The 17578-nt window shown below is 39.6% G+C and overlaps 1 protein-coding gene across 1 annotated transcript; it reads left to right on the top strand.

The window, feature by feature from the left end:
* The first annotated feature begins 794 nt into the window (after positions 1–794).
* On the top strand, positions 795–1541 carry LOC147486527 (uncharacterized). The gene has a single exon (XM_086573764.1). The coding sequence runs from the start codon at positions 795–797 to the stop codon at positions 1539–1541; it is 747 nt and encodes a 248-aa protein (XP_086429890.1).
* The last annotated feature ends 16037 nt before the right edge of the window (positions 1542–17578 follow it).

Below are 17578 nucleotides of genomic sequence, written 5' to 3'. Positions count from 1 at the left end.
ATAATTCCTAATTACTTTATACTATCTCTAGTCATAAACAAATTAACATGAGAGAAAGCTTGTTCCCATTCCCATGGCAAAACTCACTATTATCTAGTTTAGATTAAACTCTTCTTATTTCTAAGTCAACAAAAACCTTAACTTGAAATTCTAACCAACAATTATATACTAACAAATCAAGTCCTCATCAAAGCTTCAATCAATCCCTTCTAATGGAGGTTTAGGTTTGATTCATGGGACTATAATGAATAAAAGAATGAGAAAAAGACATAATAGAAAGATAAACAATTGAATAATAAGAAAGGAACGCTTTCTTATTAACGCTTTCAATAATAAGAAAGCAATTGAATAATAAGAAATTGAATAATGGGAGGTTATTAGAGCAGTGGACATCAATACCCATCTCGCACAGGATCAGGTAGTGTGGACGCCTCATCCGAGGGGACAGTTTACTTCACACAATGCATATCAGGCTCTCTCACCAGTGAAGGATAAGAAAAAATGGCATAAGCTGGTCTGGGGTAAGTGGGTGTTACCAAGACACTCATTCATTACATGGCAGCTGTTCTCGCAAAGTCTCCCGACTCAAGACAGATTGGTGCAAAGGAAAATCCTACACTCTTCAGCTTGTTGTTTATATAATAACAGCCGGGAATTCTCAGGACACCTCTTTTTTGAATGTTCGTATTCCAAGGAAATCATCTCTAGAGTCAAGCGACTTCTTGGTATTATCACAGATAGTATAACAACAAACAGGGAGTGGTCGTCGATTATGCGTCTATGCAAAGAGGCAGATGTGGGAGAGGTATACAAGGTTTTTTTTCTGCGCTGCCACTACCTATATCTGGAGGGAAAGGAACGATCGCAGATTTCAGCACACTACCAAGTCAGCAAGGAGGATATACGAGAAACTGGTGAGAGACACAAGGAATTATTTGCAAGTCCTAAGACCTGAAATAGGCGATTTGGACAGCGCAAGGAATCTATTTCAGAGACTCAACCTTGAACCCAAATACAAGATGCAAAGGCAAATCGAATGTGTTTGGAGCCCTCCAAGTGGTAACCGAGTGAAAGCTAATACAGACGGAGCCTTGAGTAGTAATGGTGCGGGACAAGGTGGGGTTATAAGAGACAAAGAGGGACAAGTAGCAGCTGGATTTAGTGGCAGTGGAGGCTTGTCGTCTGTGCTGTTTCAGGAAATCAAAGCTATCGACATATGCTTGCAAAGATGTCTCGATGAAGGTTACAAGGAAGTGGAGGTCAAGTCTTACTCATTGAGAGCTGTGAACGCAATCAACAAGGTAGAGAAACCCCCTTGGTTCTGTCTTGACATGCTTAAAGCTATAGATATGAAAAGAGATAGGTTCACCTTTATATCCTTCTCTCATGCTTATAGAGAAGTGAACCGAGCTGCGGACTATCTAGCTTCTCTTCATGACGCATCTAGTTTTGTTGTACATTTTGTCCCTCTATTAGATCATAGATTACAATGTATTGTAAATGATGACGCAAGTGGACAAACTTATGTACGAAACAGTTGAATCAATGCAGGTGAGGGTCTGCCTAACCCTAGCTTAATTTTGTAAAAAATAATAATAATAATAATAACTTGAAAGTATTTTAATGGAGGTTTTATAGATGCTACAATTATAAACCCTAATTAATTAAAATATACTAAACTAAAGAAAGGGGAGAGAGAGATCTAAATTATTCTAACTAATAGGAGGGAGAGAGAATAGAGTTTTGCCTTCATCCTCTTTATATAGAAGAAGGTTAGGTTTAAAATTTCGTGCATGGGCTTAGGAGCTATGGTTTGGGCCACTAAATCAAACCCAAAACCTAGCTAATTACTTAAGTCCAAAAAGGGTTTCTCTGCAGAAATTTACTGCAATAACCTTTTCAGCTACTTTTTCAGCTTTGATTGGATTAAGGTTTGGGCCATTAGAAAGCTCTTTTCAAGCTGGTCGTTTTGACATATAATATGCCTAATTCCGAGGTCTGAGTCCAAAGATACGGCTTACGGAAGTTCTGTTGACTTTTTTGTTCTTTTTCTACCCGCGTTGACTTTGACTTCTTAGCTTTGACTAGGCTTTAAAAAGGCCTTTTCTCCTTGAAACTTGAGCTTTAATCATATAATTTCTCTAGCAAACAATTTGACTTTTTTCTCTTACAAAAGTGACACATTTCTTCACATAATTGATTCCAAGACCTGAAATATACAAAAACACGTGAACATTACTAACTCTTATTTATTATAAACACAATTGGCCTATATATAATACTATTAAGGGGTTGAAACTTCAATTTTGGGCTCTTATTAGGAACTACATGCGTCGAGGGAGAAGATCACTACTTCACTAGATCGTGTGCCACCAAGAATCTCACCCACGGTATTTCTGAGGGAGGGGAGTATGGAAGGTGGTTGGTCTATTGGAATTTGGTAGTTTACTACTTTCTTTGTTCGTGCTAGATGTTTGTCCTGATGGACGTGACTAAATTGGCTCTACTTGATTGATTTTATCTTTTTAATTTGGTCTATGTAACAAACATTTCATGCAACGTCCGTTCTATAGTGGGTCTTAATCCCACTTTTTGTTCTTTTATGGCTCGGGTTTAGCCTTAGCGTTAAATGTAAAGACGGGACTGAAATGTAAATCATACAATTATCCAAGCATGCTTAGTAGCACATAAGTATCCTCTTACACTTTGTAGTGAGAGGTTTATAAATTTCCTCCCAAGGTGTGCGTACACGACCCTTGGGCTAAAGGCGACGTGGTGGGATTGACGAAGTGTTTGGTGTCTTGCGTGTCAACCCACCATTATAACTTTTCTTTATGGTTACAAATTTAATCTAACTAAAACCCACAAGTTGGGTCAAAATGTTGGAAAAGCCAATAAATTACAATTGATTGCTTTCATGGGCCTAAAACAACTTTGCCTTCGTTGGCTTAAACTATAAAAGCGGTAAACATGAAAATTAACTATGTTAACTTAATTAACTAATAACTTAATTAAGCAAAATACGTAAAAGTTTGGAAAGTGTTCGTCAAAGATTGAAACTCCAACCCCCAAGTTGGGTTGTGATGTGCGCACGTTGTACTACTCTTTCGTGCCACACACATCCAACCGGTCCAAGTTAGTTGAATCCCCAACTCTTGGTAAGTAAACTTAAACCAAAAGACTAAACTCCCAAAGCTTAAACTATTTTGTGTTTAACCTAATTAATTTTTTTGTGTGTTTTGTTTTGACTTACTTATATGATATTATCTTAATTTAATCATGCATAAACAACAATTAATGAAAACTAAGACATAAGCATGCTACTAAACTAATTCTAACATTTAACCTTGCTGATGATTACTAATTCATTTTAATTAAAAAAAACATTTTTTAATTTTTAAATTGCATTTTTAATTGAATTTTTAGTTTTTGAAAACTCAAAAATTTGTAAATCTATATACTTTTTATCTACTAATAGTTAAATTAAAAAAAAACCTAGGAGAATTAAAGTGGACTTACATATGAAGATTTTTAGCCAATGGAATCTTCATATGATAAAATCGAGGTGCGGCACGGGTCGAAGGAGGCGCGGTCGCGTGTCATTTGCATTCGATGGGAAATAGTTCACGGATGCGTGTTGTATCGCGGACGCGGGGAAATAGTTTGTGGGTGAATTTCGCATGCAGACGCGCAAGTTCTTTTTCTCTGTTTGCACTGTATTTTCTATAGCAAGTTCCGGTGGGTCTTTTCATGCTATTATCGGGCTCTGTTTGTGCAGAAATGTACTGGAAACACACAAAAACGAAACATCAGTAACAAAAATTAAAAAAAAAAAACTAAATAAATGAAATGAAGATTGAGAAAAAGGGTTCAATGATTATTGCTCTTCTCCATCTTCCTTTTCCCATATGAATCCATGATGGTAGCACCATTTGGCGAATGTGATTTGATAGTGGTGGAAAAGGTTTTGTTATTCATCTTAGATTCTTTGTTTAGAGGAGGGTTTTTGATGGATGAAACACTAAACTTTGTAACTCTTCTCTCCTAGTCTCTTTTGGCTATTTGGAATTACTCTCAATCTTAAACTTGTATTGAAATGATTAAGAAAACTTGTATTGAATTGATTAAGAACTTGATTTACACTAAAGCTTGAAGAACATGAAAATGGAAAATAAGAAAATAACAATTTAAAATAAAAACATTTAACCTACTCCTAATGACCAAAGATTTAGATCTAGGGTAAAGATCTTTCTCTACAACTTTGGTTTATATAGGACACCATTTATAATTATACCCTTCCTTTTAGAAACAAGCTTATGGGCTTTTGACCTAAGCCCACATATTAGAAGTCTTGATTTTGGCTTTAGGTCCTTAAGTCTGTAGCTTTCAGCTTTGAGTCCTTGAGTCTTTGACTTTGATAGTTGACTTGAATTTTGACCTTGACTTTTGGGAACTTTGCTCCAAAGCTGGAATCTTCCCAAGTAGCATAAATAGCTATCATTTTTGTGCTAAACTGCATATATTATGAATATGCGTCATAAATAACCTGTATCTTGCAAACAGTAGCAAAAGCTATAAGTTGACTATTAATTAAGCATAATAAGGGCATATATGAAGCATTATAAAGGTAATAAAATACACATTTGGAGACTGAGGGGAGTGGCTGGTCAAAGTTTCTCGAGGTAGCCAAAACTTCATTTGATAGTGCATCAGAGCCATCAGTGAATTCATCAACATTTTGGTTTCTCGTTCCATCATTATCATCTTGAACCTTGGTGTCCACAACCATATTTGTACAAATTTTATCTTCAGGATCGAAAAATAACCTCCATTTATTGAGGGGAGGAGATAATTTAGTAATTGTTTTGTGATCCTTGCCATCTCTTGGGTGCTTACGGGAAGTTGGAGAGTCGAGAGTTGAAGGTGAGCTAGTGTTGTTGGAGAAAGAGTTTGTTGGATGAGAGAGTGTCATTGGCTTTGCACGCCTTTTAAATAATTTGAGAGGTTTTTTGGGTGGGATAGTTTGGACTTGTGAACTGGAGGAGGCTTGTGTGGATATAAATGTTTTGTCTTTAAAGATTCCTGATTCACGTAATGCCAAAATCTGTTGCTTTTCAATAGGCGTGATTATGATCTGGCTTGCTTCTTTAACTTGCATATCCTCCACTTGTTCTTGCTCCTAATTCACCTCGTGATGTTGAACAATCTTAGAACTACCACTTGGTGGTGGCACAGGTTGTGCAACATCATTATGTGTTGTGTTGTCCTGAGCTTGTGAAGCATGGGAAATATTCTTTGCCAAGTGTGCATCTGGAGTATGGGAAGTCAGTAAAGTTGAAATCCTACTTGTGGGATTTACTTGCAAGAGTTATTTTACTTGTTCAACTGAGTCCTTGCACAGTACAGAAGGTGTGCCACTTGTCAATGGTATTGTTGTACTCCACGTTGTACGTTAGTAGTTTGAGTCCTAGATTTTGGCATTGGTTTGACATGCATGAGTTCTTTGTCAACACTTCCTTTGAACCAGCTGGTGTAACGTCTTTTGTTAGTCAAATTCTTCGCCCAACTGATTGATTCTTTGGCACTACATGCATTATTTTCATGGCCAAGTCGTCCGCATTCATAACAGAATGCCTCCAAGAGTTCAATTTTGATCGGAAATGAGAGGAGATGAAACTCTTCGTCTTGTGCCTCTGCATACATTGGAAGAGGTTGATTGGCCTGGAGTATAGTTCAGACACGCATATAATGACCATCATTGTCAAAATGACTTTGAGGGTCCACTTCTTTAACATCTCCTAGTGATGTCATTAATTGCTTTCCAGTATCAGTTGTGAATTGTTCTAGAGGAATTTTGAAAATTTGAATCCAAAATGGCATGGAGAAGAAGTTCATCTTCTCTAGAGGTTTATCTTTCTCCCAAGATCTGAAAGCGATGGACCCTTTCCCAAGACATGATTGAGTTGTTTCTTACATGTAAAGTCGAACAGAAACATACCTATTTTAATGATACTAAAACTAAAATCCGAGAAGCCCCATGGTATTTTCAACTGTTGATCAATATAGTGACTGGCAAACGTTCTATGTGTAATGAGCTTGCCATAAGCTTTAAACTTCCAGGATTGCTCTACACTATCATCAACCTTTGATAACTTTGGAAGCTTCTGATGAAAACTTGTAAGAGATAATGCTGATGAGAATTCAGGGCTCAAATCATACGTATAGAATTGGCTACCTGAGCTATTTGACCGCGACATTCCCACCAATCACCAGGTAAACCCTGAAAAGAGAGACGAAGTGTAAAGAAAAATGGAAAAGAAAATATGCTCGGTTGTTGTAGAGGTATACGTTTCTACCTATGACCTGATGTTGAGATTGATTGGAAATGGCTGCACTCTTACTTTGGATAAGAGTTGCCTACGTATCAAGTTTCTTAGGTCAACTTGAATCAAGTCTTACGTAGTTCATCTCTCTCTATTTATAGGCGTTGAGCTAACTTTCCATATTTGCTTAGGTCGTAGTCAAGTGTAGATCTATATTTTGTGCTCTCTTGATGATTCACCATTATTTATGTTGTTACAAAGTAAATGCCTCCTTTATTGGTGTGTTGACTGAACTTCAGATCGCGGTAGATCATTTGTTTCCATGTATGGCTGTATTTGATATATGGCCGACCTGGGTTTGGGTCATGTCCTTGTGGCGTAATACGACCTTGTGATATACAAGCTATGTAGATATGACCTAGTGGATTGGACACGTGTGATGTAGTGAATGCTTAAGAACGGAGGGTATTTACACTGCCCCCTTTATTATTTACAGGCTGTTTGTCTAGTAATTAGGGCGATGCGGTTGAAATGAATAAAGTTGAAATAGTGAACATGTGTCGCACAGCTGGTGGGATTTCGAAAATAAATTTTTTTGGAGATTATGTAGGAAAAAAGATTATGGATATTGATTTGTGGGCCCAAGTCACGCCGTTTTTGTGGGTGAGGCAAGTATATGTAATGATTTTGGATTTTTGGGTACTTTTATCGTTTTTTAGGTGTTATGCATTTATAAGGTTGTTCATTTGTGAAGGCTATTCATTTGCTAGTATAGAAGTTGTGAAGAAAGAACACAACCTAGAAACCTTCTTCTCCAAAACAGGTGCGTGCTTTGTTAAAATTTTTATTTTTCCTTTCTCATCTGTGATTTTTCGTTTGTAAAACTTTGTGATGTCTATTACTTCTAATAGTATGAGCGGTGAGGTGAGGTTGAGTGAATCGAGGGAAAGAGAATGAGTGGTGAAAGTGGTGGCATTAGGGTTCGCAGGGAAGACGAGGCGTCACTGTCTTCCTCAGTGGAGATGATGACTGAGGAGGTGGTACCCAGGTTGGTGTTTGACAACTTTGGTGATTTGAGGAAGGAGTTTGGGTTGGAGACACCCAACTTGATGATATATGACCTCAGTGGTGAGAAGAACGTTTTTTGGTTCAGATTATGTTCCTCGAGATGGTGGGGTTGTGGTTACCTATGGCCAAATGAAGGCTGGGTTGAGGCTCCCATTCTCAGGCCTAACTTTGGAAGTTCTGAACTTTTGTGAGAAGACACATTTGCAGTTTGTGGGCAATAGTTGGAGGGTACTACACATTCTGGATTTGTTGAGACAAAGGGGTTACAACAATTGTTTATCTGATGTGCTAGAGCATTTCTCTGTTAAAATGTCATCTGCAATGAATTTTGGTTTCCAGGTGATAAAGGGTAAGTCATCGGTGATTGTTGGTGTGAGTAAAAAAGAATGGTGGCGTAGGCTTCTATTGATTGTGGGGAGTTATTGTCCTCTTGGATATGTGTTAGATAATCATTGGGTGAGGACTGATGGTAGGTTGTTATTTATGTGGGTCGTTTGCTTGTGTAGGTCGTTTATATATTTGTGTAGGTCGTTTATTTGTGCAGGTCATGTGATGTGGACATGAGCTGATATTAGCACGTTTTGAGTTTCGTTTGTTTTGCAGAGGTCGTCATTCGTGGTCGTACATGTACGGGAGCTATTGAAGAGTTTGCTAGGTTAAGTTGGGAAGAGAAAGCATCTTTGTTGGAGGAGGTTGCGCACTACTTCAAAAGACGAGGTGGTGAGAAGATAAATTTAAAGAAAGCTGAGCAGAAAAAAAGGGCTCGTCGGTTGATTTGTTTGGATTCTAACTCTGGCTCAGCTACTAAAATGGAGAGAGATGAGGGGTTGAATGCCAAGGGGAGGAGCTCGGCTTGTGGTTCAAGAGGTGGTGGTGGTCCTGGCAGTCGTGACGTGTCCAGATGACCTGTGGAAGGAGGTGACATTTGGGAGGGGTGGACGTGTTAGTGAAAATGTTAGTGCTGGTGGTGAGGGTATCCCTTCAGTTCGGAGGTTTACGTTGACGAGGCGAACTGAAGGTGGTAAGCCAAAAGGGGCTAAGAGAATGCGACTTGAGACTGAAAGTGAAGAACGACTTGTTACAAGGGAAGGTCGAACTTCATCAGGTCGGGCACCTTTGAAAAAAATTAAATCTGAAAGACTTGGCAACTGAGGTTGCTGTGGCAGATGCTAAGGGCAAGAAGAAGGCTAGTGATGCTGAGCCTACTGCCCAAAAATGTAAAAGGGCTGGAAGTGCATCTCTGGGTGAAGAGACTAGTAAGTATGGCATTCTGGATAGGACGGTTACTTATTACAACCCTATGAGTGGTTTGTCTCGGCTGGTAAGAAACAAGGATTGTAGTTTCAAGTATTCTTTGGTTGCTAATGGGTTGTTGGAAATTATTGTTCTTGATGGAGATAGGAAAGTGCTTGATAGTGGGAAGGATTTTGAGGCAAACTGAAAGACATGGATCGGTCGATCTGTTTTGTAAGTATCCCTCTGATCGAAGCTTTGTTTTGTGCTTTGTGTTATTGACTTTTGACTTACTTTGTTTGTTTGTCAGGTTTTGGCGATGTACAGGAAGTTAAGAGAGATGGCTATTTTTTCTGATATGTATAAAAAGGAGCTAGAGGTTGCCAAGGAGGCGTATGACAAACTGGTTGTTGTGCAAGAAGTTGAACAAACTGAAGTGGCTGGGCTGAGGACTTAGGTCGGTCATTTGGCTGGGAAGCTGGCTTTATTGCAGCCATCTCTTGACTTTGCACGGGTAGAGGTAGCGCATTGGATTGCTGAGAGTAAGCAATCGTAGGCCATTGCTGAACGAGCTCAAAATGAATACAACGACCTGGTCGACCTGATTGAAAGTGGTGATGTGTACGTTCTAGTGGATGATTATATGGAGCTAGAACATAAGTACAAAACCTTGAAGAGGTTTGTTGAAAGCGGGGCTGCAGCAGTAACTGTAAAAAGTACTGCAACAGATGCTAGAAGATGACCTATCTACCCACAGATCTGGGTGCTGCTCCAGCTGCTGAACCAACTAAAATGCTTCTGCTGATGTGACTATTATAACTGGTGATCCAATTGGTGGATCTGTTGGTGAAGAGGGTTGCAATCTGGACCCCTTGAATGTTGAAAATTTATCTCGTGTGAATTGATGACTTTTCTTGTCATAAGCTGATGGTGGGTGAACTGTTGAAACTGCTTTTGTTGTTGATAGTGATAACTTGATTATTTGATTGGGGTGTTGAGGTTGTTTTCCCAGGATAACTTGGGGGCCTCTAGTGTCTAACCGACTTTGTAGTAAGTAAAGTAGTTAATTTACTTACTTGTTTTGAATTGAGAATATCTGTGAATTTGGTATGAATTTGACTATTTCCCTGGTTTCTTGTTTATTATTTGACGACCTGTCTTACTTGTGATGCGTAGTGGTATGTCGTATAGTGGTGGATCGCCTTATGCTTATAGGTCGTAAGTGTTTGTGCATGACTTGATAGATGCGCCTAGCTGACGCCTAGAGTACTTTGTGCCCATAGGTGTGTAGGTTAATTAAGTGGTTCCTTTTAGGGGAACCTATGATTGAATTTGACTGATAATTAGCCCTTGAGTGGTAATTATAGTTGAATCAAGTTTAACCCTTTCAGAGGCCTTAAGTTGACTTGTGGTCCTTGGATTGGTTTTGACTGATAATTAGCCTTTGAGTGACAATTACAGTTGAATAATGCTTTGTAGGAACCGTTATTTCATAATGTAAATTTCTATAAACCGTGAAAACCATGAGTAGCGGAATTAATGGTGTTCACGATTTTGATTGGAAAACATACCTGTAGATCAGCTGTGATAACTCTGAGAATCCAGAATCAGCAACCTCTTGATCTTCTGTTGTATTCCTATGCACAGAGTGGACGTTGTGTGGGCAACGATCTTCCAACCTCTTCTTTCTCACTTGGCATCTCTCTCTCTCACAACCTTAGAGCCAAATTGGATTTGTTTTTGCTTGAGTGATGTCTAAGAAAAAATGGCCAGAGAAAGAGGTTTCTTTTTATAGGCTACAACAGGGACCATGAGGAGAAATTAGGGTTGGGCCTCCTAACGGGCTTGGACTTCCCATGTTTGCCCAGAACACATAGCCCAAGTCCGTCAACAAATGGTTTATTCCACTAAAGGCCATTGTTGCACTACTGCCCTAATCCCAAATTACGTGTTAGCGTTTATGGGCTCCATATTATATGCTTGTTGATCTCCCTGTGTTTAAGATATCGAATGCCTGTTGATTAAGTCAAGTTACTGACAACTACATTAATCAACTTCTTATGTCCTTGAGTAGTACCACTCAACCTCATTGTCATGTTGGATCAAATCCACCTGCAGGGTTTACATGACAATCCTTATGAGCTCTTCAAGGTGACATCATCAGCCCGACTTCTTGCGGGACACGGATTCCTTCTATAATTAACAGCACACCTTACATATAATGTCATTACCCAATCTATCGAGTTTGTTGATTCACAAATGAATCTCACTTATTGATGATTTAAAGCAATGTATAATGCACGCAAGTGCCCGTTATTATATCCGGATTAAGAGGACAAGCATCCATAATAACAGAGGCGTTTGTTCTCTTATATAGTCAATATAAAGAGAAACAGCCTCACTTGGTCCTGTTCAATACACACAAAGTGTACTAGTGTAATCCTATAGTCAAGATAGACTAATACCAGATTATACTACAATCGTACTAATGGTTTGTCCAAATCCATCTAGGTTGTGAACGTTTACTTATACTTTATAAAGTACTGATGATATGATCTTCTATGTGTCACCACACACCATATCATCTACAACATAAAGTATTAGACACATGCATATAATTAATAACATATATAATATACATAACATTTGCCCATATGATTCTCATTCAAAATATAAAGAATTAGAGTTAATACAAAAGTAATGCTTTTAGTATATAACCCTATCATGCTTAACTCAAGCATTGGTGCTAAGTTGATTTGTGGTCCTTTTGGGGGACCGTGGATTGGATTTGATTGATAAATAGCCTTTGAGTGGCAATTATAGTTGAATTGGGCTTAACCCTAGCGTTGGTGTTAAGTCGATTACTTTGATATACTAGATCAAGCAACGAGTGCAAGAGGCGTGGTATTCATGTAATGCAAGGAGAACACTTAAACATGAAATGCTAATAAAATTTTATTCATATTGATTGATACATCTGGAGAAAAACTATTAGTAAAAGCGCTTGAGTAGAGTAGAGCAGTATTCCAAGGTCGAGGAAGCACATCACCGAGCTGAGTTTTGATCCAGTAAGCTCCATTTCCAACGACTTTATAAACTATGTATGGGCCTTCCCAAGTTGGGTCAATCTTGGCTGGTGCTAAGATCCTTTTGAGGACTAGGTTGCCAACTTGGAAAGATCTTAGGATGACCTTCTTGTTGTAAGATCGTTGGATGGTTTGGTGATACCGAGCTAGAGATATTGTAGCAGTCTCTCTGGGCTCTTTTAGGAGGTCAACTTTTTTAGACAAGATGCTGTTGTTTTCTCCTGATTCGATAATGTCAGAACGTGTGGTTGTGATTGTAAGCTCTGATGGTATTACAGCTTTAGTTCCAAAGCAAAGTGTGAAAGGAGACTCGTTAGTACTAGATCGGGCTGTTGTTCTGTATGCCCATAAAATGTTCTCGAGTCGATCTGGCCACTAGCTTTTCTTGCTCTCTAGTTTCTTTTGGAGATTTTCTTTGATGTGGATTTGTTTGTGGCCTCTCCTTGGCCATTGTTTTTTGCATATCTAGGTGTGGAAAACACTTGAGTGATGCGCCACTTTTATAGGAATGCCTTGACTTGTGTATCAGCAAATTATATTCCATTGTCCATGATAAGGGTGTGGGGTGGACCAAATCTTGTGATGATGATGGTCCATATGAAGTTGATAACGTGGACTTCCTTGACTTGAACAAGTGGGATCGTCTTAACCCATTTGGTGAAGTAATCCGTTGCGGCGAGGACGTATTTGAGTCCTGTCTTCTTTTGTGGGATAAATGGTCCCATGATGTCTAGCCCCCATGATCAGTCCCCAAATGTGTGTTTTATTACCTTTACATTACTTCAATTATGCCCTTCTTTTACTTAATGAACAGACAACTTATAGCTTTTTCTACCGTTTGCAGGATACAGACTATTTAGGACGCATATTCCTAATACGTGCATTTTAGCACAAAAAGGATGGCTATTTACGCTGCTTGGGAAGATTCTAACTTATGAGCAAAAATGCCGGAAAGTCAAAGTCAAAAGTCAAGTCAACTGTCAAAGTCAAAGACTCAAGGACTCAAAGCTAAAAGCTACAGACTCAGGGTCCTAAAACCAAAATCAAAACTTCAATTGTATGGGCTTAGGTCAAAAGCCCACTAAGCTAAAATGTTGTTTATAGAAGGAAGGGTAAAGATGTAAATGGTGTCCTATATAAACCAAAGTTGTAGAGAAAGAACATTACCCTAGAGCTAATCTTTGGTCATTAGGAGTATATTAATGTTTTAATTTAATTTTTAATTTACTTATTTTCCATTTTTATTTTCTTCAAGCTTTAATACAAGTTCTTAATCTTTTCAATACAAGTGTTTAGTCTTTTCAGTACAAGTTTTTCATTCCTTTCTTCAATACAAGTTTTCTCTACTTATCTTATCTTGATTAATCCCTAACACTAGTCATACTCATTTGACAAGTTCAAATGAGTATAACTTAGTAAGCAAGACAACCACCCAAACCAATTTCATTCCATGTTTTAATTCAACAACAAGTTAAAAGCAAGTTTTAATCCATATACAAATTAACTAAGAGTTCAAATTAGAAGTTATTTCAAATAACAATTAGAAAGTAGGAGAAGAGAGAAGAGTTACAAGTCTAGTTCCATCCATCAAAACCATCCTCCAAACAAAGAATTCAAGATGAACAATACCCTCAACACCGCTACTATTTCTACCTCTTCACCCCACATATGAAAAGGCCATGGGCTGGCTATATTAATCAACTCCAGTGCTGGACTTAGGTGGTTGTGACCAAATGTTTGACATTGGTGCCATCTGAGAACATACTTCTTTACTTCGATGTGCATGCTCAGCCAACAATACCCTTGGGCGATTGCTTTGTGAGCAAGAGATCTTGGTCCTGCATAGTTGTCGTATTCGCCTTTGTGAATTTCATCGAAGATGAGTTAGCCTTCACGTGGAGTGATGCACCTTAGGTGAGGTCCTCATGTCAATTTTTGGAACAGTTGTCCATTGATGACGGTGTATCTAGGAGCGCAAAATTGTATGGCACGAGCATTCTTTGCCTCCACTGGGAGCTCGCCATGTAAAATAAAATTAAAAAATGGACCGATCCAAGATTGGGCGATCTCATCCTTGGATGAGGGTTACGTTGAAAGTCCATGAGACTGTTGATACTTTCATGTTGGTAGGCGGGATTCTCTTGGATGTCAATGTAAACTGTTCTGGGACATGCATCTTGGGTCTTTGAGGCTAAGAAAGCCAGGTTGTCTGCATGTCTACTGTCTTCTCGGGGAATATGTTCCAAGGAGAATGTTGTGAATGATTTGATTAGATCACTGACGACCTGAATGTACTTAGATAAGTTTGCTCCATTTGTCACATATTCTTTGGTGATATGTTTGACGATCAATTGTGAGTCACTGTAAGCTTTTAGCTTCCGTACTTGTAATTGTTGTGCCATATGGAGGCCTGTGATTAACGCTTCATATTCCGCTTCGTTGTTAGATGTTGTGAAATCGATTTTGATAGACTTCTGTAGCTAGGTTCCTTCTGGTGAAGTTAATCCAGCCCCCAGTTTACTACTTCTGTTGTTGCAAGCTCCATCTATGTAAAGGTGTCATGTGTCTGGTGTGGCAAGTTGATGGAGTGAGGTACTGGGCTCAGGTTCCCAGTTGATATTTTTGACTAGGAAGTCAACAAGGAAATCGACGACAACCTGACCTTTGTGCGACGTTCTGAGGAAGAATTCAATGTGATGTTCTCTGTTTTGTTAGTGGAACTCAGGACTTGCTTGATAGGTATGTCTGTAAAGACCTTGATGCCGTGAGCCTAGAAGTATGGTCGAAACTTGCGAGCAGAGTATAACAAAGCTAACATTGTTTTCTTGATTGCGGAGTAATGATTTTCTGAATCTACCAATATTTTGCTGGTGAAATAGACTGGTTTTTTTATTCTCTCGCTTTCGTGAAAAAGGTCTGAGCTGATGGCGAAATTGTTAGTCGCTAGGTAAAGCCCCAATGTCTCTCCTTCAAGTGGTTTGGAAAGAACTGGTGGGGTTGACAAGTAGAGCTTTAGGTCGTGAAAAGCTTTGTGGCACTCCTCTATTTATGTGAAGGCGACACCCTTTTTCAAGATTTGAAGAAAAGGTCTGCATTTCTCAGAGGCTTGTAAGATGAATCTGTTGAGGGCTGAAACCATTCCAGATGGCTTGTGTATCTATTATTTGGAAATGGGATCTGGCATTTCAAGGAGAGTTCGGATTTGGTCTGGGTTAGCTTCGAATTAGACGACGTATCCTAAGAACTTCCCTAATTCTACTCCAAAGACGTATTTTGCTAGATTGAGCTTCATCTTGTTATGGCATAAACATCTGAATGCGTTCTCTAAATGGGAAAGGTGGTCACATGCTTTGGTACTCTTGTAGACTTCCATAGTGTCACCCAGTAAGTCTTTGGAATATTTTTGTGACAAGTCTCCAGTAGGTTGCGCCGGCATTCTTCAAGCTGAATGGTAGGACGTTGTAGCAAAATATCCCCTGTTCGGTTATGAAGGACGTCTTTTTCTGGTCCTCTTATGCAAGTGGTATCTGATTGTAACCGCTGTATGCATCCATAAATGATAGAAGTTCATGACCATAAGTTTGATCTACCAGTCTGTCAATCCTGGGTAGGGGGAAACTGTCTTTTGGGCAATGCTTGTTGACGTTGGTGAAATTAATGCAAAGTCAAACCTGGCCATTTTTCTTGGGAACGGCCACAATGTTAGCTAACCAAGTTGGGTATTTGACCTCTCTAATGAACCCAACCTTTTTAAGCTCTTCTATCTCTTCATTGATGGCTTTTTGAAATTTGAGTGCTAGTTTCTGAGGTCGTTGTTTGATAGGCTTTATCGTTAGATCTACATTTAATTTGTGGCAAGCGACCTGAGGGTCGATTTCTGGCATATCAATATATGACCAAGAAAACTGAGAGATAAAAAATTGATAAGTTGTTCCTTGAGTTTAGGGTCTAAATCAGTCCCTACATAAACAAATTTTGGGTCATCATTTGTGCCCAAATTGACTTTCTCGCCTGGTTCGACTTTGCTTGCTCTTCTTTGAGTTTGTTTGCTGCTGATGTTGGAAGGTTGGAAGTTAGAGGATCTTGTGGCTTCAGAATGTCCTTTGATTTAGCGACTTAAGTTATGACCTTAGTTGTTGTGCTCACTTGATTGCACCGATGAGCTTCTAGTTGGTTGCTTCTGAGCTCCATGATTCCTGGAGGTCCAGGGAACCGCATGACTTAGTGTAAGGTTGATGGAACTACTTGGATCTTGTGAATCCATCTGCATCCCAAGATGGCTGTGTATGATAACTTGACATCTATCACACTAAAGCACATTGAGGTCTTGACCATGTCCTCTTTTTCTCCAATGGAGACTGTTAGAATGACGTCTCCAAGTGCATCTGTGCAGTCTCCATTGAACCCGTAGAGTGGTGCATTTGAATCTATTATCATTGAGTCTGGTAGGTGCATATCTTTGTACTTTTGGTAGAAAAGGATGTCACAAGAGCTACCTAGGTCAATCAAGACCCGCTTGATTGTCCATCCGTTAATCTTGACATGCACTACCAGAGCATCATTATAGGGCAGGCACACCTTGTCGAGATCTTCCTCAGTGAATGATATCTCGGTCGTAGATCGAGAGTTGGTAGGAGTGATCATCTCGGCCTTGTGGGATAGGCAGTAGATTTATTGCAGTGCTCCCACGCGCCTGCCCTTTTCACGTCATAAGGTCTCGTTGCTGGAGGTGTCTGTAATCGTGTGGATTACTCTATCCTTTTCATAATTGGAGGAGTGTTGTCGTCTGTTGTGTATCGACCGACCTAAAGATTTAGATCGTCGGGTTGTTCTGCTTCTACTCCTCCTGTGTGTATGTCGTTTATAGCTACGACTCTTACTTTTATTGCGGTTGGCGTTCAGTTTATGCCTGAGGTCGTTTTCTGACAAGAATTTTTTCAGCTTTCCCTCTTCGACTAAGTCTTGGAGGTAGTGCTTGAGGCTCCAACATTCATCTATGTCATGGTGATGGAGTTTGTGGAAGTGGAAGAAGGGACGTCCTGGGACTTCTAATACCTTGTTGATGTGAGGCTTGAAGAAAGGTTCAGTTTGGAGAAGGTGGAGAATTCCCTCTTGGTGTAGGATGCCTTTTGGGAGCTGGTGCCTTTGTTATTGCCTGAGTACTGCTTGCTTTCCTTGGGATCCTTTTTGTCACTGACTGTGAGGACTTCTTTGCCCTTGTGCTAGGCCATCCATTCTTCATATTTCATGTACTTGTCGACTCTGTGGTATAAGTCATCTAGGCGATCTGGTTTATTCCGCATAAGTGACCCTACTAGTTCAGAATCATCTAGGAGGGCATTGGTGAATGCCGAGGTTGCAAAGCTATCCTTGAGGCCTGACTCCATTGATAGCAATTCCTTTTTGAAGCGACCTAAGAAGCCTGAATAGTTTCGCCATGTGCTTTCTTTAGCTGGAACAATGAGTTTAGGTCGACTTGTTTCTTCCTGTTGTGGACGAACTCTGCTGCGAATGTTTCGGCTAGCTTGTCAAAGTTGTGGATTGAATCAGGCACTAGCATATAAAACCAGTCTAATGCTCCATCCTTTAGGCTGGCTGGAAAAAGTCTGCATCTCAGGTAGTCGAAGTCTGGAGCACTGTAGAGTGTCAAGATTTGGCTGAAACGAGCTACGTGCTGGCCTGGACACGAGCTGCCATCGTACATTGGGAACTTTGGCTGGATGAAATCGGTGGGAGGCTACTTGTCCCTGACTTCAGTAGTGAATGGTGACGCTCTGTATAATTTGAGCATCTTCTGGACGATCTGGGCTGCACTAGCCTTTTCGCTTGATTTCTCCAACCGTTGGGCGAGGTCGTCAAGACGTTGAT

Source organism: Coptis chinensis, chromosome 7 (genome assembly GCF_015680905.1).
Source record: "Coptis chinensis isolate HL-2020 chromosome 7, ASM1568090v1, whole genome shotgun sequence".
In the NCBI taxonomy this organism is placed as follows: Eukaryota; Viridiplantae; Streptophyta; class Magnoliopsida; order Ranunculales; family Ranunculaceae; genus Coptis; species Coptis chinensis.
The sequence above is the reverse complement of the archived record's forward strand: the minus strand, read 5'-3'. Positions and strand labels throughout refer to the sequence as shown.

Excerpts from the sequence above, each read along its gene's own strand:
- LOC147486527 (XM_086573764.1), top strand. The coding sequence starts at position 795 with ATGTGGGAGAGGTATACAAGGTTTTTTTTCTGCGCTGCCACTACCTAT.